Source organism: Natrix helvetica (genome assembly GCF_964273705.1).
Source record: "Natrix helvetica genome assembly, chromosome: 3".
In the NCBI taxonomy this organism is placed as follows: domain Eukaryota; kingdom Metazoa; phylum Chordata; class Lepidosauria; order Squamata; family Natricidae; genus Natrix; species Natrix helvetica.
In genome coordinates, this window is record NC_138549.1 from 36886173 (window position 1) to 36909060 (window position 22888).

The following is a 22888-nucleotide window of genomic DNA, read 5'->3' on the forward strand; positions in this document are numbered from 1 at the left end:
ATGGACATCTCCATTGGATCACTGACAGGAACCCAATCTCTCCGGATTTGAGCGATTTTATCCTGCAGATATTTACCAAATTCCTCTGCCCTGCCCTGTAGGGGGGCCTCCCGCGGCCTCTGAAACAAGAGGGAGCGGGACACCCGAAACAGGGTGGCAGGGCGGTTCTCCGCAGATGCAATGAGAGTGGCACAATATTGGCGTTTGGCCACTCTCAGTGCCACAAGGTACGTCCTTAAATGGGCTCGTGCCTGTGTTCGATCAAATTCGGAGCGAGAGGATCTCCAACGACTCTCTAGACGTCTCTTGCGGCACTTCATCACCCTTAGCTCCTCGGTAAACCAAGGGGCTAGGGTGGATCGTTGCCGCCGGAGAGGCCGCAAAGGCGCCACCCGGTTCAAGGCCCCGGTAGTTGCATTATTCCACGCAACTACCAGGTCCTCTACCCGGGGGCGGGTCAAGGTTACAGGAGGTGGCCCAAGCTCCGTCTGGAACCTATCAGGTTCCATCAGGCGCCTGGGGCGGAACCATCTGGAACTTTCCGGTTCCGCCTCCCCGCAGCGGGAGGTAGCACCAGGGAAGTCAAGACGGAGGAGTGAGTGATCTGACCATGACAGGGGAGTGATGGTTAAGTCCCCTCCTCCCAGATCACTCAGCCACTGGCCAGAGAGAAAAACAAGGTCCAGAGTGTGTCCTCCCTCGTGTGTCGGGCCCTGAATCATTTGAGTCAGGTCCATGGCTGTCATGGAAGCCATGAACTCCCGAACCCCCTCTGATGCTTCTCCCATCGATGGCAGGTTAAAATCCCCCATCACTAAAAGTTTGGGGGTCTCAACCGCCACCGATGCGATCAGCTCGAGGAGTTCAGGCAGGGCCGCTGATGTATAGCGAGGAGCCAGGTATACTATCAGCAGGCCCAACTGTCTCCCAGGCCCCCATTTCACAACAAGGGATTCACATCCGGACGTCTGTGGCACAGTAGACTCCCTCGGCTCTAAGTCCTCCCGAATAATTGCTGCCACCCCACCGCCCCTTCCCTGGGCCCGGGGCTGGTGAAATGCTCGGTAGCCTGGTGGGCACATTTCGACGAGGGGAAGACCTCCCTCGTGGCCCAACCAGGTCTCCGTTATTCCCGCGAGGTCCGGCTCCCCCTCTAAGATTAGATCGTGAATGAGGGGAAGTTTGACGTAGAAAAACGACCTGTGTGTTATTTTTAGTTAATGGCCTTCCCACATGACATTTTTAGTGCTACAAATCAGTATATGTTATATATATATATATATTCCACAGATCCTTATTTTAAGGTATATTTGAGTACAAGTAAACAAATATGAGTTGTCCAAGAAAAAATAGATCATTCATTAGGTTTGATTTGCTTCTGTTATGCAACTGGTAGCAAACAATACAACTATCCCATATAATATCTGTGACAACAGCTTTCTGCTATAGTACAGGTAGTTCTCAACTTACAATCATTCATTTAGTGACTGTTTGAAGTTGCAATGGTACTGAAAAAAGTAACTTATGACTGTTTTTCAAATTTACGACCATTGCAGCATCCTCTAGTCATGTGATCAAAATTCAGAGGCTTGGCAACTGACTCATATTTATGACAGTCCCAAAGACATTTCATGCTATAACTTCCTCCTGATGATGACATTATACTTCAAAAATATATAATGATACTTCTTCTCTACATGGGGCTCCCCTTGAGATGCACCCGAAGGCTGCAGCTGGTTCAGAATGCGGCCGTGGGCAGTCTCGGGAGTCTTTAGCTACTCCCACGTAACACCTCTCCTGCGCGGGCTACACTGGCTGCCTGTGGCTTTTCGGGTGCGTTTCAAGGTGTTGACCATCATCTTTAAGGCACTCCATGGCACAGGACCTAGTTATTTGCGGGATCGTATCCTACCCTATACATCCCTTCGGCCGATTCGCTCACACAGAGAGGGACTCCTCCGGGTGCCATCCACTAGGCTGTGCCAGCGGGCGACGCCTAGGGGAAGGGCCTTCTCTGTGATGGGCCTTCCTCCCGACATTAGAATGACTACGGATCTCCGCTCCTTCCGTCAGAAACTTAAAACCCACCTGTTCCAGCTAGCCGGCTTGGCCTAATTCCACCTTTCCCACCTCAGCTTTATTTCTAAATTTTATGATTGGTTTTATGGTCTGTTTTTAACTTTTATAATTTCATACAGGGGTTGTTTAATCTGATTTTTAGCTATCTATACGATTGTTTGTATGGTTTTTTAAATTTATTCCTGTACACCGCCCCGAGTCCCTCCGGGGAGAGGGGGCGGTCTAGAAATCTAATAAATTATTATTATTATTATTATTATTATTATTATTATTATTATTATTATTATTATTATTATTATTATTATAATATGACCACAGCCTCCATATTTTGTAGAGTACTGAATGTTTCATTGTATGGTGTTATCTGATTTACGTGTAGGATGTGGCAAGGAAAGTTTATACTACTTATATAAGAAGGGGAAATCACACTTGCCAATTTTCCACAGGTATTGTGAAACTGAAGTTATGAAATTGACTAGATTGGATTCTCTGGTTAGATCAAGTTATACTAAGGGAACATTGGAATGATAGAAGATGTATCTGATTCCTGATTCCTGAAAGCAGAAAGCATTGTTTCAGGACACAGACACACACACACACAAACCTATAGCAGGTGATGCATGAAGAAAGAATCATTCACACCTCTGCACCTCCATAGACAAGAAATTGAATTCCAACAAATCAGCACAGCAGCAACTTGAGCCTAGAGTTTTTATTGATTTTGTTGGATTCCTATTTGTGAAGCTCTGATTTTGTGCTTCATACTTGCTCTCTAAGCAGTGGTGTCTGCAGGAAAGTGAGGGGGAAGCCAATTGTGTCTGCAGCATTGACTCAATCATTGTCTGTTTTCTTGTGGATTGTGATGCCACATACATGCCCAGGAGGAGTAATATATGTGCTGTAATATTGCAATGCTCTCCATTTCATTGGGCAAAAGGGGTGGGCTCCTGGAGATGTCACTCTTTCTGAGTGTAGGAGTTGTTGGGCATATTTGCCATTTGTCTAGTGAGCAGCAGTTGTATTTTGGAAAATGATTATTATCGTAGTATCTTAAAGGGGGCTTTGGGATAGATTCTGCCATCTCTGAGGGAGACGGGCAGTTTAGAAATAGGAAATATAAACAAATAAGAAACAAACTTTCCATGTCTTTTCTTTGTTGCTGCTTTGGACTGCCCCAGTTACACTGAATAATTCCCAAGTAATTTGGAGCCAAGGAGATTACTTTGGAGAAACTATGCAGAAATGGTTATATAACAAAAGGATGAAAAGCATGAGAAAGCAGCTCATGTTGTCTCAACACTCATTGATAGGGTATAAGAGGGAGAAAATAAAAAACATGAACTCTATTTTAGTCATAGATCAAATTGTTTGAGCCATCTTTTAAGATTGTGTTATTATAATCTAGATCAGGAAATTAATGGTTCCAGTTAAATGTATGGAGTCTATTTCCTGACCTGATCTGGGATGTGGTAAATTGGCCCCTGGAGCTTCCTCAAGTGAAGTTCTTGGGTTTTTCTCCCATCATCCCTACTACTGAACATCCCACATTCAGGGGAGAATCTGTCTGAAAAGCTATCCTTCTACAGAAAAAAAAATCCTCTCTGCGCCTATTGGGCTTCTGGGACAGACCAGATAGGAAACATGACCAGAGGAGCTAATTCTACTTTATTGTAAAGCTGCATTTACAGAATCATGCAAATCTGAAATACATTTCTCCCCCTTTCCCATCTCCTTTACAGTCCCAAAAACTAAGGATAGTCTCTTCTAAACCTTGAGTGGTTGTTTAAGTCAAGGACTAACTGTATTTCTGTTATTTCTGTATTTCACATTAATTTATTTATCTATTTTTAAAAAAAGCAACAAGAGAGAAATTTACCACTATCAATTAAAAGACACAGTGCAACTATTTTTTTTCTTTTTGTCTCTATCACCATCTTTTTCCCAATTGTTAAAGGGTATACTGGGTTTTTTAAAAGTTGGATCTTCCTACAAAATCAATTTAGCATGGAAAAAGTGTCAAATCTTCTTTTATTCAACCTTTCATTCCTATACTTTTAACTGATGTAATTGTTTCCATAGATACTAGAGTTCTAGTGCATTTTGATCCTAATACTGTTCATCCAACAAAGGTTCCATATATTCTAAAGTTCCCCAAATCAAATTAATACCAACTGCTGGTTTCCAACTGCCACTTCTTTTTCCTGCAGACCCCACTGCTTAGGAAGCAAGTATGAAGCACAAACATTATAGGAACCCAACAAAATCAGTAAAAACTCTAGGCTCCAGTTGCTGCTCTGTTGATTTGTTGGACTCCAGTTTGTTAACTATAAAAATACACAGGTGTGCTAGTTTACAGTATTTAATACTTGACAATAGGTAAGCATGATGCTCCAGATTCAGAAAACTAAATCCATCCTTATTAATTGCTAGTTGCATTGTAAAGATATTCTCAGAATTGGAAAAAAAACATAGAAAATTTAAAACCAGGAATTAATTTCTGAATATATTTTCTAGATATATGTACTGAGATTCCTCTCAAAATTTAAACATGCTTTCTGAAAGTTGAATTTTAAGATTATACCTGCTGCTAAGATACAATATACAATCATCAGGTATTTTTGGGGCATGGTGTGACTTTTTCTGAGCACATGAGAAAGTTTAGTTACGAAGAAATAAGGCATGGTATGTACAGGAGGAAAAGTTGATATTTCGTGGGCAATAGGTCCCATTCTTAATGTCCTCTTTTCTCCAAAATGAGTGTTTTCGAAGAACTTTCTTCACTTCATGAGTTTAACTGAGTACATCTGATTATTATTTCCTGTGAAAGAACATAGTTCCTGTTTGCATTTCATTAAATGTTGTAATATAGCTTTTTGTTTGAAATTTACTAAAATCTACATTAAATGCATATCTTTAGGGGGAAATGAAAATACTTTTCTGAAAACATGCCTATATTCAACATCTTTAGCATAGTAATGGCATTGTTTATAGAAAGTTTTGTTACCTTTTGGCATTCCATTAATATGATGTACATACTATAAGTGCCAAATTAGGGCTTGAGATTTTCCAGTGCTAAATTATTTACCACCGAAACCTGTGGCTGAAATTATTTTTTACACTATGCCAAATTAACACTGTGCCAATTACATTGATAATTTAAACATCTGTTGTCCTCTTGAATTGTGCTCCCTTAAGCAAGTATGCTAGTGTAATTAAATCTTTTATCCAAAATATACTGTTGGTGATTTATTTGATAAAGCTAACAAAGTGATGGTAAATAAACACTTTAATGTACACTAAATGTTTGCTTTTCAGAAATAAAATCTTAGAAGTAAGAAAAACGTTGTTGCGTCAGTTTAAAGGCAACAACCAGTAGTTCGTTCTTGTGAAACTCTTAAGTAGCACATAAGAGTCTTTCTCACTCTTGTTAATAGAATAGTAGAGTTGGAAGGGATCTTGGAGAACTTTTAGTCCAACTCACTGCTCAGACAGGAAACCCTATACCATTTCAGACAAACTTTAAAAAATTTTAAAATGTAAAATCACATTTTACTTACTAGGGAATAATTCCTTAATACTGAGCCTTTGTGAACAACAAATCTGTCAATTATGAATATGGACTTAATTTTTCTTATTGTTTAAAAACAATGTCTAGAGAAACTTAGGGTCTTGTTTTCATCAATCTTTATCAGAAGCAAAACAATTTATATTAGCTGCAGTTTGATATTAGATAAGTAACTAAAACATAATAATTACATTTTTCCTGTTTTTTAATTAACAGAGGTTTTTTTTTTAAGGCAGAAAGACATAACTTAGATAGGTACTGGGGAAAGATGCATTTTTAATTTGTGGCATTATATTATTGTACGTTATACTTAATATATTTGATTCAGTGGTATTTATACACTATTGACTAGAGATTATTATATGAACACTAATGTTTAGATAATAAGACTTTAAAGACAGAAAAAAGGAAAAAAGTCTTATCAGTGTTAACTATAATTTGAAATGTTAATAATAAATTTGAATTACACTTAATTAAATATTAAATATTAAAACCACGCAAATCCGAAGTGCTGTAGTTCAGAGTTTTCTTTGCACACCATGGTTGTGTGGCTGCACGAAGCTCCTGACCCACAGCCATCCAGGGAAGCCCTAGCTGACCCAGCCTGGTATAGCACTGCAGTGCGAAGTTGAAGTCACCTGTGGAAGGCCCATCCAATGCAGGTTGGCTCAGTATTATAATGTGAAGCTACAGTTGTCCTGGGAAGCATGAACCTAGCCCAGCATCTTGGCATGGAGCCCCAGCTCAGCCCGGCCCAGCAACATGGTGCAAAGCCCCAGCTGATCTCCTTGATCCCCACTCTTAGGCCCCTGTCATCCTGTGCTCTGCTGCCCCAGCTGCCCTTCCCTGTCATCTTGCTCATGCTGCTGACAGCCTGGTCCTTTGTGATTATGCTGCTGACCATGCAAGGTCTTCTTCCCCAGGTCTCAGGAGGAAGCTGCCACAATATGCAGCCAACTGTTGCATGATTGGTCAACAGTGGGACAAAGAGGATAAGAAAGTCAGCCGCAGTGGCAGAGCACAAAACAGCAGTATTCTCAGAGTACAGGGAACCAATAGAGCAGGAGAGGTGAGGTAGATGGGTGGTAGGAGTTGAAGGGCTCCTGTGGTTATGTGGCAGGCGGCCAAGTACCCAGATTTTGATCATGTGACCATGGGGGGGGGAATGGTGCAAATGGCCTTAACTTTGGGGACTGGATCATTCTTTCAACAATGCTATAACTTCAAATGGTTGCTGAATGAATTGTCATAACTCAAGGATTACATGTATTGGTACCTTAAAATAAATAAATGGTCTACCTATTAGTTAATGTTCTACTTTTAATTTGGTAGTTGTTTGTGTGATTCTGACTTTATTTTTAAATAGTGCATAATTACTTCTTTTTAAAAATAATTTTTAATTGATTAATCTTTAAAACTTTTAACAGAGAAAAACCATAAAATAAAATAACAAAAAATAGTAAAGAGTGAAAAGAGAAAATAGAAAATGATTATAAAAAAGTTATTTCTGATCTTCTTGACAGTAATTATAAATAGTTTTATATTTTGTAATCTCTCTCTTTAAAAGTGTATAATTTATTCTTTCCATAATGTTTCTCTTTCTAATCTTTTGACCCATAAATTAGAAGTTCATTTTCTTCTTTTTTTGGTAGCAAAAAGCCTGTGAGGAATTTTCAGTCACTGAAAAATGTAGTTGTTAATCTTTTGCTAATGAAACAATCTAATTTTACCATTTCTGTTAATTCTGGCATCTGCACCAACCATTTCTCTCTTGTGATATTTCAGAGTCTTTCCATTTTTGGGCATATCGCAAAACGCCCTCTCAGCAAACCAGTAGTAAACTGGCTAGGAACCCACCACTGCACAGCAGGAGTCGTATATAAAAGTAATCTTCCATGGCTCTTTTATCATTGGCTGTCCATTAATCTCAGCAACAAAAATTCTGCTTTCAATTGAATGTTGATTTGTTAAAATTCTTTGTATCATTATCTATTTTACATTTAAACCCAGGAATTTCTGGCTTTTTTACAAGTGCATCAGGCATGATAAATGATCATGTTTGGAATGACTACATTTCCAACATAAATTTGAAGTAAGAATTTTTCTGGAGTCATATACCAATGGTATATCATTTTACAAAAATTCTGTTATGGATTACAAATAAGCCTCATAGTTATGATGGACCTCCTTGGGAGTACTTACAATCCAGATGTAGAGTTTTACAATAGGGGGACACCCTCACAATAACATGATTGCATTGTCACTAAGCAACTGGTCTGTTTTACAGTGTCCCATGGTCACATGACCACATTCTATGACAGGTTTACCAAAGTCTGTCATTTACTTTCATTTTTTGTTAAAACTACTCCAAACTGTTTGGTTTACAACTGAGGTAACCGCTTTGCTTAATGATCCCTGGAAAAAAGGTTTTATGACAGTGATGAGTTATGACCATAGTAATGGGGGGCAGGGTTACAGGGTTACAAGTTACTTGTCTCTCACTTGTTTTCTTCCTTTTCCAATTTCAATAATTATTTATACATTTTTAATAATTACATGTTCATCATTTGTACATATTCAAAATTCTGTCTTCTGCACTCAATTCTAAATATATTATTATCTACTTTAAATCTTTCTCTTAATTGTGCATATGAAACCATTGAAAACTAAATCCCTCTGCACTCAATTGCTTTTTTGATTTCATCATATATTCTCCAAGTTCTTCTAACAACTCTTGGTAAGTTAACAATTTTTCTTTACCTACTATTTTTCTTTCCTGTAAAATTTCTGAATTTGCTTGTTGAGATCATTGTAGAGGTGGGTTGCTCCCAGTTCGGCTCGGTTTGGCTGAACCAGTAGTGGTGGCAGGAGGCTCCGCCCACCTGCCCGAAGTTTCTGCGCAGAAGCTTTGTGCATGCATTTGAGCATGAGTGAACTGGTAGTAAACTGGTTAGCAACCCACCACTGGATCATTGGTTATAGAAATCAGATCAATAAATAAAGTGCTTCTTGTGCTGCGATCCAATGGTGCATGCACACTGATTGATTATGTACCATCAAGTTGTGTCAACTCTTACCGACCACATAATTTTTCTCCACAAACTACATGATTATATGTATATGTGTACATGATATATATATAAAATTATAGATTTGTTTTTTAAAATGAAACTTTTATCATCTGCATTGATTAGTGCTATTGATTATTGTGTTAATCTCCAGAAAACTGAGATATGTGAGCAAGCACTTTCCTGTTTAATGGTTTGTCACAGAAGTTAACATATTTCAGAAGGGGAAGTCATTTTTTTCAGCCTCATCAAACTATCTTCATGAGCCAAAATTATAATATTATTAAAATTTTATTAAAAGGGTTTGCCTGTAGAATTTTTCAATGTTTGGAATTTTTGGGAAATTTTAATTTAATTTGGGATGATTGTGGGTATTGTTTTAGAGGTAAACTGGCACTATGTGCTGGCCTCACATTAGAACTCGCCCATAATTTTATAGGCATTTTAAATGTCTTTAATTCATGAGCAATGTGTTTCAGTTATAATATGAGATATGCTCTTGATATAAACTACTTTTCCCCTTGTCAAGATAAAATATATTTTCTTGATAAGTGGGGAAGTAGTTTAGTTGGTAGATTAAATCACTGAACAAACATAATGATAAAATAACTGGCTGAACAGGCACAGCTTTTAAAAATAAATCCATATTGTATTTCCTTGAGAGAAAGAAGAAATGGAAATCTATTTTCAACATCCTAAAAGATTAAGAGCCTTTAGGTGACTTTTTGATCGTCACTGTTTGAACAATCTACTTCTCAGTTTACTCTTGTAAAATAAGATGAACCTTGATTGGCCCCTTGTTTCCTCATTTATATTGTCTTTGGCTTGTGTGTGTATTTATATTCCATTTCCTAATCTTGCTGTACCACTTCAGGGAGTTAATGCAGTTTGAGTTAGAATCAATAAAACACCTGAATAATTAATAGAAACTATAATAATAGAACAAAAATAAAGTTGAAGTCCACCTACCTTTAAGTGGCCGAGGTTGAAAAACAATGATTTAGATGATAGTCACTTTGATGCAGGGGTTAAGGACAAGGAGTTAGAAACCAAGTGAAAGACAAAACTAGCTAGGTGACGTAGGAAGAAGACAATGGCAAATTACTTCCAAAACAAGTAACTGCCAAGAAAACTTCTAGGACGTGTCAAGAGTTGACTCAAAGGCAGTGATGGGATTCAACCAGTTCACACCTATTCGATAGTACCGGTTGTTAACTTTCTAAGCAGTTCGCAGAACCGGGTGTTGGAAGAAATCATTGCATTTTAACTTTTTTAATTCCTCAAGGTGCTCTGGCACCCTGCCTGATTTGTAACTCTGGGTTGCAAGTTATTTCTAATCTAATGATTGGTATTTAGGGAAGGTTTTTGCAAGCAGATAAGCTTTTTGAATTTTTGTACAGGTAATCCTTGATTTACAGCAGTTCATTTAGTGACCAAAGTTACAATGACACTGAAAAAAGTGACATGACCGTTTTTCACACTTACGACCGTTGCAGCATCCCCACTGTCATGAGAGGCCAGATGAGGAGAAGCACCTCTCTATGTGAGTGATGTCGAGTTGGCAGTGCCCACCCAGTCACATGCCCACCCAGCCATGTCTACTCAGCTGGTCATTAGGGCAGAGAACCGGTTGTTAAATTATTTGAATCCCACCACTGCTCAAAGGGATATATGTGCACACACACGCAGATAAACTGGGGGAGTGGGGAACATTACTGATGTTTAAAGTAGCCTTTTCACCATCTAAAACTCCAACTTCCCCCAAAATACACCCTGGCTGAACAGGGCAAGTCTCTCTCTAAGTGCAAGGATATTTTGAGAAGCTTGGGATTTATTTAATTTTTAGAGGCCAGGGTTGGTGAGGTGGTGATGGTAGAAGAATTTTTCTTTTTTTAAAGTGTTGTTTGTAATTTTGAACCTTTTTAGTCGTATTTTTTAGGATGTATGCTCTAGTATTTTTGTAGGTTTTGCCCCACAATGTTTTGAAAAGAGTACTATAATGCTTGGCAATTGTGACACTATTATTTGATGAATCAGATGGGTGGAGTGTTACTGCAACTGCAGAAAGGTGGATCCAAGAGTTGTAGGTTGCCCAACCCTGAATTATGGGTTGAAGAGAGACTGGCAAAATGGAGGCAAAGTGAGATAAGGTTTTAATACATAAAGAAAATGGTCATACAAAACTAACAACAAAAATTAATATAATTTTGCATCCAGAAACTGTCTAAGCCATGTAGAGTTCCCTTAACAATAGCTGACAGTGGAGAGGGATTTCAGTGACTGACAGCTTTGTAACGTTTGAAGCATAATGTAGAGCAACATATGTAGTTTATGGAGTCGCAGGATGGAAGAGTTTATCAGTGTCATACGAATAGGAACAATACTTCTTCACTAATTTTGATGACAATATTAACAGCTGCCTGGAGTTGCCTCTAGATAAAATGGGTGGCCCACACAAATAAAATAAAATAAATCAATTAATAAAAATAAAAGTTAATGTTATTTCCATAAAATAGTGCAAAATAATAGAATAGTCTGTGATATCTGCTGGGGGCACATGGAGAGAGTGTGTTATCCACCCAAGTAATTTATAGCATCATGCAGCCATCACTAGAGTGAAACATCACCAGTGTTGTTAGCTTTTATATCCCTACAGCGATGCTGGATGATAGTATAAATCACAAGTGTAAATAGTCTCTAGGTCAGCGTGATCTGATGTGCTTACAAGGAATGAATGAATGATTCATTGAAATATACACACACACATAGCATTCTACATTAGTATTAGTAGCAGTGAGGTGGCTGAGGTGTCCTATGAAGCCAGTAGTTGTCCCAAATACCGTTGAAATAACTTTATCATATATCTGAAATGTTCCATTGGAACAGGACTATTGCTATTGTAAATACATTTCTCTCTGTCAGTTATGAATATATGCCAAAATGGACCTTAAGGCTCAGGAAATCTTGGTACATTTTCCATTGTTAGGCATGAGTGAGCAGCAAATCAAGCACTCAATGGTACAACATCCCTTCTTTAATATAAACTGGCATTTACAAGAGAATCTAGGATTATGTTGACATTTTTAGAAATGTAAAACCAAAGAATGCTTGGCTAGTCAATGCATTTGTTTAAATGTCTATTGTAGAAAGTATTGTGAAACAAAACTAAAGAGAAGTGCATGCAGAATTAACTAATTTTATATGAAATAAACCAGTTGAAATATATTTAACTCCTCGCATGCTCTGGAATAGACATCAATTTTTACCGTCTCCTGGAAAATTCCTTGAGACAAAGGTAGCTTTGGATATCTGTGATGTACCTCTCTTCAGTCCATGAATCCATATGTGTTTTTCTTCAAATGTTAAATGTTCTTAATATCTATGGGGAACATCTGATATAAATATAAAATATTGAGTATTTTAAAATAATTCATTTTAATTGCATACGACAAAATGGATTGTAATAAAAGCAGGGTATTGTCATTAGACTAGTTATAACCAGTTTTTACATTTTTAAAGGAAAAATACACATGGAACTTTTATTCATTTTTATGAGCTACTTGATGGCAAACAAAACATGCACAGATCACTATCATAGCTGCAGATGGCCAGTAAGCAAGGACTATCTACATGTTGTTCTAGTGGTCTTGAAATATTTCCCAAGTACCAACTTATTAGTGTTTGGAAAGAAATTAGGAGGAAAAAAAATCTATGAACTACATGTTCAGAATGCCTATGAGGTAACAGTAGAGCCATATATTGAGTGATCTTCAATGCACTTTCTGAATGCTAAAGTGTGAAAGATTTTAGACCCACAAAATACAAACATTTCCTCCTTATAGCAAAGAAAAGCCCCCCCTCCCCCCTGAAGTTGCACGATCTCTTAGAACAGTGTTTCTCAAACTTGGCGACTTTAAGTCCTGTGGACTTCAACTCCCAGAATCCCCCAGCCAGCATAGCTGGCTGGGGAATTCTGGGAGTTGAAGTCCACAGGACTTAAAGTCGCCAAGTTTGAGAAACACTGTCTTAGAAGGTTCAAAGGATTGTCTAGGACAGAAGACATTGATTTTTGACTATTGAAATCTTTTGGCAGTTAAAACGGAAATGAATTGTTTTTGTAATAAACTTTTGACCCTTCAAAACATGATACCAAACAGGAAACTCCGCTGCTTGTGAGTCACTTCAGTAACTTTTTTTAGAAGTAACAAAATGGATATGAAACTATTTAACCATCACATGATCAATGTATGCTTCCTGATATTCTCTCTTTTAATTAAAATCTAGTATGTGTGTAATAACTGTATCCTTACTTCATTCAAGTTCACAATCTTTGCTGAGCTTCGGTTTTGATTAATTTTAGAATTAAAGAACCTAAAAGGAGATTTTTTTTTGCATTGTTGTTAGTTGCGAAGTCGTATCTGACCCATTGCGATCCCATGGACCTCCAGGCCTTCCTGTCCTCTACCATCCCCCGGAGTCCATTTAAGCTCATGCCTACTGCTTTGGTGACTCCATTTAGCCATCTCATTTTCTGTTGTCCCTTTCTTCTTTTGCCCTCAATCTTTCCCAGCATTAGGCTCTTCTCCAGTGAGTCCTTTCTTCTCATTAAGTGGTCAAAGTATTTGAGTTTCATCTTCAGGATCTGGCCTTCTAAAGAATAATCAGTGTTGATCTCCTCTAAGACTGACCAGTTTGTTCGCCTTGCAGTCCAAAGGACTCGCAGGAATCTTCTCCAGTACCATAGTTCAAAGGTCTCAATTCTTTGACGCTCAGCCTTTTTTGCATTAGTGAAATGAAATTACAGCAAAAAGACTAAGCCTGTGGGGTGAAGTGTTGGTGGTTTCAAGTATCTTCTCTCCCAGAAGCCCTACAAACCCTGAAAATTTAAACACTCTGTATCTACCTTGGTGTAATGACTTGATAGTTCTACTGCTACTACCTGTCTTCCAGGAGGATGCCTTACAGTATCTTTTGCCATACGTACTATGTTCTGTGAGACAAATAGGGCCTCTACATCCTGTCCATCTTGCTGACATGGGAGCGGGAAGAGGAAATAATTTATTTAGATTTATAGTGATGAAACCCAAGGTTAGAGAAATCTCTGTGGAGCTCAAAAGAGAGAACTAGAACCAGACTTTACATTTTGAAGAGAAAAAAATGAAAGAATATAAAAATTCCTTTTTAACTGCAAGTAGGTGCAAGCAAAACTATCAGTGGTGAAAAACATAAAATTACAGAGCTGCTTGAACTTCATCCTCAAAGAAACTCTAGTAAAATATACACAAAGATAACACTCTAAGTCCGTGATGGCGAACCTAAGGCATACATGCCACAGGTGGCACATGGAGCCATATCTGAGGGCACGTTGCCCTATGTCAGCTCCAGTGCTCCAGCGTGCACTGGCCAACTGATGTTTGGCCTTCCGGGGGGCAGGGGGAGGCCATTTTCGCCCTCCCCAGGCTTCAGGAAAGCCTCTGGAGCCTGTGGATGGTGAAAAAATGGCCCAATGGGCTTACTGGAACTTCCGATAGGCCCGTTGGGCCCATTTCTGCCACCCACATGCTCCGGAAGCTTTCCTGAAGCCTGAGGAGAGTGAAAAATGGCCCAAAGGGCCTAGCGGAAGCCTGGAGGCTTCAGTAAGATCTGCATGCATGTGTGTGTGTGTGGGGGGGGAGAGTGCGAGGGGTTGTGGGTATAGGCACGCACGTGCTATAGCGCATGCCCACACTCTGCATAAAAAGACTGATTTTACATATGGTCAATGGATTCCAGAGACAATAACATTTAAATGGTATATACATTTCAAAATAAAAAGCAATCTGTCACAATATTGCTAAGTAAACCATCGCTGACACCAATGTTTCTGGTTGTTTTCCCTGGATTTTTCAGATTTTTGCATACTATCCATATAATCTTAAATCAGAGGTTTAAGAAAGCAGCTGCTACTTTTCACTTTTATGTAGACTGAGCACTGTAAGTTAACCTCAGCTAACCTCTTTTAAAATGACCAAAATGTTCTCTCTCTAAAGAAAGGGGAGGAGTTGTAGGAAGCCTATCTTTTGCTGCATGCTCAATTTTCATGTTGATTGCTAACGTCTGCTGTCTGTCTGGCATGCAGCTGACATTATGTGAAAGCAGACTGGAGTGGTTTCACAATGAAAACCTACTATATTTAGATAGTGTAATATTTTGCATGTACAATAAAAATATGCAAGTGAGCAGTTAATTTGGTAGTTAATGGTTGAGGCCGTCAGAAGGGCAAGAAGCTATAAAAGGAAGTAAAGAAGAAGAGTGGTTAACTGATTACCTTGTAGCAACATTGTGCATTTGGGAACTAAATAGTGCCAGTTACTATCAAACCTATACCATTAATATAAATACTTTGAAAAATAATGTGTATAAAAATAACTGTCTAAGTCTACCTTCAAAGCAATTCCTGTACAGACAATGCACAAGCACAATAACTGTTCTTATAGTTCCTGAAGTCCTAAAGCAATTCAAAGATTTTTGACCAGGCCAACCTCTTCACTGTTATCTACTGCTTTTCTCAAAGATCCTATTTGTTTTAATGTTCCTCCAAAATGCATGCAGTATATGTAAAAGAAGCAAAATACAGAATGTTCATAGGGGAGAAAAATCCCAAGGTTTATGGTCTATCTATATTCTCTATTAAGTAAGTGATAGTCCTCATTTAACAATCACAACGTTTGGTCATAAGTTATTGCAGTCATTATGACCTGACTCAATTTTATGATTATTTTGGTGCCCGAAATGCAATCATGTAACTGTGCCCCCCCCCCCCCCCCGGGCAGCAGTCATAAGTTCAAGGATAGGTTTCAAGTAACTAATTTGAGGTGCCCTGTAAAGTGACTGGTTAATTAACCAAAGATTACCTGTATTGTCCGTAGTTTGAATAGCAATGTCTGGTATTCTTTTTTTATCGATTTAATATATGAACAGAGAAATGTGTAATACACGAACAGAGAAGTATGAAAACTGATACAATGTTATGCAGTTCTAATTTATGTCATACAAATTAGGGATTCTGCAAACAATGTTTGGGTTTATAATACAATTAGCTTTACTCTATGTAATTTTTTCATAAGAACTGTCTCACATTTATGTATTTTGTTGCAAGCTCTTGATTGAAGCAATAATTAGACATGCGTTACATGTATCATATATCTATCATGCTTTTCTGCCAAGCAAGCATATGTGATTGTCCTCTTCAACTTTCATGATATTAGAGTGAAAGTATGATAGCTCTTAGCCCCGAGAAATAGGAACTCGGTTATATGAATAGACTTCAGTGTTCAAAAAGAGTTGAATGAAATCCAGTTTGGTTCAGCTCTAGGAAAATAAGAAGATGCTTTGGATCATTCTATTTAAAACCCATATGTGATCAACTTTGTGCCAGTCTTGAAAAACAAGTAAATTAAATCTTGGTCTGTTAAAAGCAGCTTATGGTGAAACAGAGTTTGCAATGAAAAAAAACGGAAGTAATAAACATGCAGAAGTAAAATACTCTAACTGGACTGTATTATTGTACTAATTATGTTTTTGAATAAGTCATGGGATTCAGGAGATATTCATACTGAGGATGACTGAAGACGAAACATTTGATTTTTCTGCCTGGATGTCCTTAAGCAAGCTGTTTTTTGTCTTTTTCTTTTTAAAAGATCAGAAGCAATTGTTAAAAGAGCTGGGTGTTGTCTATTTGCAAATCACTATCCTGTTCCTATCCATTAAAGTATTATATTTTAATTACCTATGGGATGTTTTTATTAGTTATGAGTCTTCTTTGTGTCCATTAAAATGATTTGTGTTGAAAAGGGAAGTATTATTTATGTTATTTAGAGCCTCTGAAATTGGTGCTTCACCCTTTGTGTTCTCATTATTTCAGAGCCTTCTAGGAGCTCTTCTGTTGAGTCACTTAACTTCCAACTTGTTTGAAGTGGAAGAGAAAAGAATGGCTGTTAATAATAGAGCTATAAAGTTCCTGACCAGCAGTAATTATTACTTTGTCCTGTTCTACAGATGTTTAACTCGTGTTTCTCCTTGATGAGCAATTCAGCACTATTAAACAAGGTGTTTACAGTTCACAGTAGTTCATTTAGTGACCGTTCAAAGTTACAATGGCACTGAAAAAAGTGACTTATGACCATTTTTCACAGTTATGACCTTTGAATCCCATGTTCACGCAATCAGAATTCAGATGCTTGGCGGCTAGTTCACACTTATGACCTTTGCTATGTCCCAAGGTCATGTGGCCACCTTTTGCGACTTTTACAAGCAAAGTCAATGGGGAAGCCAGGTTCACTTAATAACCAGATTACTAGTTTATCAACTGCATTGATTCCCTTAACAACTGTTAACAACATAAAAGTTGATAATGGGACAAAACTCACTTAACAAATGTCTCACTTAGCAACAGAAATGTTGGGTTCTATTGTAGTTGTAAGTCGATTACTATCTGTAATGACACCTAGATTGGGTCGTGACAATTTTTATATTTGTCCCCTCCTTTGTTCATTTGGAGGAACTCTGGAAAGCTTATCCAGCATTGGACATTCCAAAGATAGTAATTGTGGCCACACTTTAAAGGCACTGAAAAATGTTTAGGAGATTTTGAATTTTAAATTGTCTTTGCATAGGAAAAATAGCAACTGCTAAACTGATGAAATGAAAATAGGTTGCGTAGCAAATGCTTGCATAAATATTAATATTAGCACAATCATTTTGCTGTCTATGCCTTTAAAGCCCATTTTAATGTCTTAATAGTAATTTCCCAAAATATATTAAAGAAAAAATTATGCTATCTGTTAAATAAAAAGTTGGATGACTTTCCAATTAGTAAAATATATATTCAATATTTTAAGCAAGACAATAATTGATAAAATTTCTTTTGGTAAAATATAATTGTATGCCTTTTATTGATAAGACTAGCCAGTTGGATACCGTGCTTTGCTACGGAACTGGAAGAGCAATAGGTAGCATTCTTTGCTATCACGCTCCATTATCCTGTAGCTGTAAAAGGCAGCAGTAGACACGGTCTTCTTGAGAGGAACCTTGGTGTTTGGGTCATACTGAAGTATATTGATGTAATAGTCATCTTCTCCTTGGCACAAAATCAGAGGGTACTGGAAAGCGTCATAGGCACGGTGCGTCTCACTGATTCCTAACAACCTGTTGTCTCTGCTGTGGAGAACGATATCTGTCTTCTCAAAATCGTGGCCGACACTGAGAACAACCACTTCTGTAGTCGTGGAAGCATTGAAACGACCTCGGTGCTCTCCAGAAGGCTTCCTATTGGCGTTAACTACCTCTTGGAAATCCTTGTGGCCCTTAGGAACAGAATCAACAGCAGCCTTAAGTTCCAGAATATACTTGTTGTGTTCACACAACAACTTATGCAGTTGGCTAACCAGTTGTGGATTAACGCCTGGGTAGATTCCACAACGGATGTCCCTCTCATTGTCATCATCACCAACAAAGTATATCTGGAGAAATGAAGGCTGCTGCTGAGGTCCCACTATGATACTCTCTGTCCTGTGGTAAGTGCCCCTGCACTTTGAATATTGGCATAAAATTTCCCTCCTTCACCTCTCTAGCTCCAAAAGATGTCATTTGGAAGCATCCGTTGTACTTCTGGACAGCAGAAAGAAAGTGCTTTGCCACTGGATGGTGGTGGGTGAGAAGGCTGTGTAAGCGTTCAGTGTAGGGCTGAAGAGGAGGGAGGTGGACTTTATCGCCACTGCAGCACATCCTGGGACTCTCATCCTGTCACTTTACAGCACAGCACCAGGCACAGTGTAACCAGAGTCCGAGATCAACAACCTTGTCCCTGGAGTAATCAATCTGAGGTTCATATTTAAAACCAGACAAATACTTATTAGTCCAAGGCATTGATCTCATTTGTGACTGATTAACGTAGAGGTTATTAGATGTATACTTTTTAACAACCTGTCTACTGACTTAAGGATGAGTTTGACGATACTTGTGTACAGCTTTCCTTACTTGTGTTGTCCTAATTGCATCTGTAAATCTTTTTCTTTGTTTTTTTGCCTCTTTTCCCTTTAACTGATGTTACAGTAGAAGCAACAGATTTGTCTGAACTGAGGAAGAAAATAAGAGAAGAAAATGTGTCTCTGCCTACCAGCATCCATTGGTATTCATCTGGCTAGTGTCCTGTCAGTTTGTGAGAGAGTTGAGGGGTGTTTGGAAACTCAAACAGTATTTGCTGTGTGAGCAAGGACAGGAAGGAGCCTGGGTGTGGCTTAGCTCAATTGTCCTGTAGTAAAGCTGCTTCCTGCTGTGAATGTAAAACTGAAACTGAATCTCTTTCCCTCTGCTTGTGTTTTGGATTTGGAACAAATTTCTTTTCAGGTTGGGAGTAGAACTCCTTAGCATGAGAGTGTGTTAATAATAATATAGGAAATACTAATGCTCTGATGGTTATTTTGAAAAATCCTTTCTTAATGAGCACCTAGAAGCCAAGAGGAACATACATGGCAAATTTGAAGTTTGTAGGTTTTACGTTTTTGGAGATTTAGTGATGATGCATGAGTGGCATTTCACTTTTATGTATATAGATTTAGACTCAAGAGTCAAAATTGTTTCAAAATTTTATATTATGTTTTAGAACCTTGTGACATTTCTTTCTATTAATGGAATTCAATTTTTAAAAAACCCTCTGTAGAATAAGCATTGTGACAGTTCATTCTGTAACAATGAATGGCGATCAATTGTGCAGAAACTGCCAAAGTTGAACTTTGATTTGTGTTGGGAAGTGTTATTTTATTTTTGACAGAAAGTCACTTGAACTTTTCTATTCCTAGAAAAACTCATTGCCTATCAAAGAGAGTTTCATGCTTTGAAGGAACGCCTTCGCATAGCTGAGCACAGAACCCTGCAACGTTCTTCTGAATTAAATACCATCTTGGAGCAGTTCAGACAGGCAGTAGCAGAAACAAATGGAAGTAAGGATGCATTGAGCAGCGTTTCAGGTACAAATTGATGAATTTGCAGATTATTGGGTTTGCTATTCTCACTAGGTCTCTCCTTCTTTCCAATGCAAAACCTCTTTTATGTTGTTTCTTCTTGCTTTCATATTCAATTGAATCGGAAATACTGATTTTATTTACCACTTCTCTTTATTACTATTGCCTTTCTTTTGAGAGGTGTTGGTTCTGTCATGAGATTTAGTAAAGATTAATGTTAGGCATGTATTCACTAAACCTATTCAAACTCTTCTCCCAGTCATACACTCATACAATATATGCCTGCTTTTTACTGTGCTCTTTGCTTTCTTCTCCATCTATATTTATTTATTTATTTTATTTGATTCAATTTATCAGTCGCGCCCTCTCCGCGAAGGGACTCGGGGCGACGTACAATCAAATATAAAGGTATGTGGCATGGAGGAGGTAAATACATCAACAATTAACAATACAAAAAGTAAAAGCCACAAAGTTAAAATAAATAACAATAAAATTAATACAATTAAAACAGTTAAAATACCCAAAAGATTTAAATATACAGTTTAAAATTTGCCAGGGAGGTTAGAAGTTCTGATTAAGCCAGGCTGGCTAGTTGGAACAGGTGGGTCTTGAGTTTCGTGCGGAAGGAGCGGAGATCTGTCGTTATCCTGATATCTGGGGAGAGGTCATTCCAGAGGGCTGGGCCCATCACAGAGAAGGCCCTACTCCTGGGCGCCGCCCGCTGGCACTGCCTAGTGGATGGCACCCGGAGGAGTCCCTCTCTGTGAGAGCGGATTGGTCGCAGGGATGTATGGGGCAGGATACGATCCCGCAAATAACTAGGCCCTGTGCCATGGTGGAAACAAGGGAGATCTATGACTTATTTACTTGATGTTCAGAGCAACAGAGATACATTTAAAGAAGGTAGTATTGCTCATAGACTTAACTCAGGTCTCAGCCATTTGTTTTTCCCTTTCCAACCATAAAATCTTGAGAGGCAGAAACCCAGAGACCAGTCTATAATAGCAAAGTGATATAAAAAACTCTAACCCTTGCAACTATCCAGTGGTTGGCTTGCTTGGTTGATTTGGTTTTGCAGCCGAGAGGAGCCAGGAGATGGAATAGAAGCAGAGAAGGAAGACAATAGAATCCCCCAAAGGGTGGAGGAGGATCAAGGGCAAACTTTCAAAAATATGGCTGCTTTGACAGATTTGACAGATGAATTCCAAACATCTGGCCACCTTAAATGGAACTGTTGCTTCTGTTCTCAAAGTGGTTGAATAATATGATGTATGAGAGGTTGCTTCCATTTCTTTTGCACCATTGGACTATCTAATTGGAACGGTTTTTATTATTATTATTATTATTTGGTGTTCTAGTCTATAACTTATATTTGGTCCATTGCATTAAGTCATAGTGTAAATTTTAAGAGACTATACTCATTTGTTAGTGTTTACTAAGGAGATAAATAGAATGATTTGGGGTGGGGAACGGACAGAAAAAAAACCAGTGTGAGAGCAACTTCCAGCTTCCTGCCACCTTCCCTATTGACTTTGCTTGTGGGAAGCTGGCAGGAAGTGTCAGAAATTAAAATCAGGTGACAGTGGCTGACCACAGTGGCACTCTAGTAGCATAATTTGGCAAAAAAAACCTGGTGTGCAAAAATATTTGAAATTTCAATTACATGGGAGTAAAGGGTCCTGTTCTATGAATTCTTTGAGTTAGAGAATTTGAATGATTAAAAATTGTTGTCCTACGATGCACTGTTGTGGTTAATTGGATGTTAAAAGGAAACCATGTTCTGAAAAGGATGTGGTGTTCTTGCTGCCACCTGTCAGCTGCTCCTTTAAAAAAAATCCCCCTTTTCCTGGGCTTGCCTGGATGCATAGTCCCAGAAAGATATTCACTTGAATAAATATTTCCATAGTCCCAGAAAGATATTCACTTGAATATTCATTGACATTAAAGAGGTTTGAAGAGTATATAAAGATCTTGTTGCAACCTCCCTAACTCAAGTGCATATTTTCCTGGGCCTTGTTGGTATTACCGGAATTGAGGAAAAGATGCAACTTTTTCAGAATGTCAGAAGTGAATATACCCATGACTCTAATGCAAATGTAACCCTTGTGTTTGCTTTCAGATGAAACATTAAAGTTGTTAAATGAACTGACAAGCAGAAGATCTCTTCAAGTGCCAAATATATATTACCACTTGCCTCATTTGTTGAAAAATGAAGGAAGCCTTCGACCCTCTGTACATGTTGGCCTCGGACGAACAGGAGGTAAACTAGCAAAATCGATACGAGTGATAGGTTGATGCGCTTAAAGATATACTTAAAACTCTGTTGTAGCTAGAGTCAATATGACTTCTGAGAAGCAGAAAATGAAATTTTATTTTCTTTGTGGTATTATCTCTTAGATTTCAAATTGAATTAATTTTAAAGTTTGTTTTCAGCTTTCTTGCTTATTGTTTTATACAGATCCTACTGTTTTGATGCTAAGGTATAAGAAAAACAATGGATTTGAAACAACATGTATTTGCCTTAATTTTAAAAAAATATGCATGAAATTTTGAGATCATAACTTAGCAAATATGGATGCTGTGCAGCTTCTATAAAACTTGAAAAGTAAAATAAGGAATTGGATTAGTTTGTCTTTTTGACTTTTCATAACTATTTCAAGTCAATAGCTTTAATAAAATGTCATATTTACCCTGTTCATCTTCTTATTCAGTTATTGATTTGCCTTTGCTTAAATAATGTGTACAAATGACTCCAGAGTAATTAGAATAGCCATTGAACATATTGTAGAAAAACATGCACATTACATTAGACTTTACACATCATGGTAAATGTATATTTTCTGTACAGAATTTATAGTACTAAACAAATAATGTGCCTGAGAAAAATTATGGCTGCTTGATTAGAATTTTAGAAGTTTGCAAGGCAGTTTTTCCCCATGTATAATGTTTATATATTTACATGTAGTCCTTGTTTAGTGACCTGGCTGAAATAAGATCATAAACATAGTTGCAATTTAGCTTAGTGACAAGTTTGTTTAACCACTCAGTTGCTTGTCCCAATGATAGTCACTAATTAAGACTACCAGTATTTAAAAGATTTATAATCTTCCCTCCCAACAAATTAGGATTCTGGGTGTTGTGAAAACATCATCAACAGTAGAAATAAACACAAAAAT

At 38.0% G+C, this 22888-nt stretch overlaps 1 protein-coding gene across 3 annotated transcripts in view; it reads left to right on the plus strand.

The window, feature by feature from the left end:
- The window catches only part of MGAT4A (alpha-1,3-mannosyl-glycoprotein 4-beta-N-acetylglucosaminyltransferase A), a 77734-nt gene that overhangs the window by 18172 nt on the left and 36674 nt on the right, over positions 1-22888 (plus strand). For all 3 annotated transcript variants that reach the window (XM_081946781.1, XM_081946782.1, XM_081946783.1), the window contains exons 3-4: positions 19551-19718; positions 21832-21972. In XM_081946781.1, coding sequence (XP_081802907.1) covers positions 19551-19718; positions 21832-21972 — 309 coding nt within the window. The remainder of the gene's footprint in view (positions 1-19550; positions 19719-21831; positions 21973-22888) is intronic.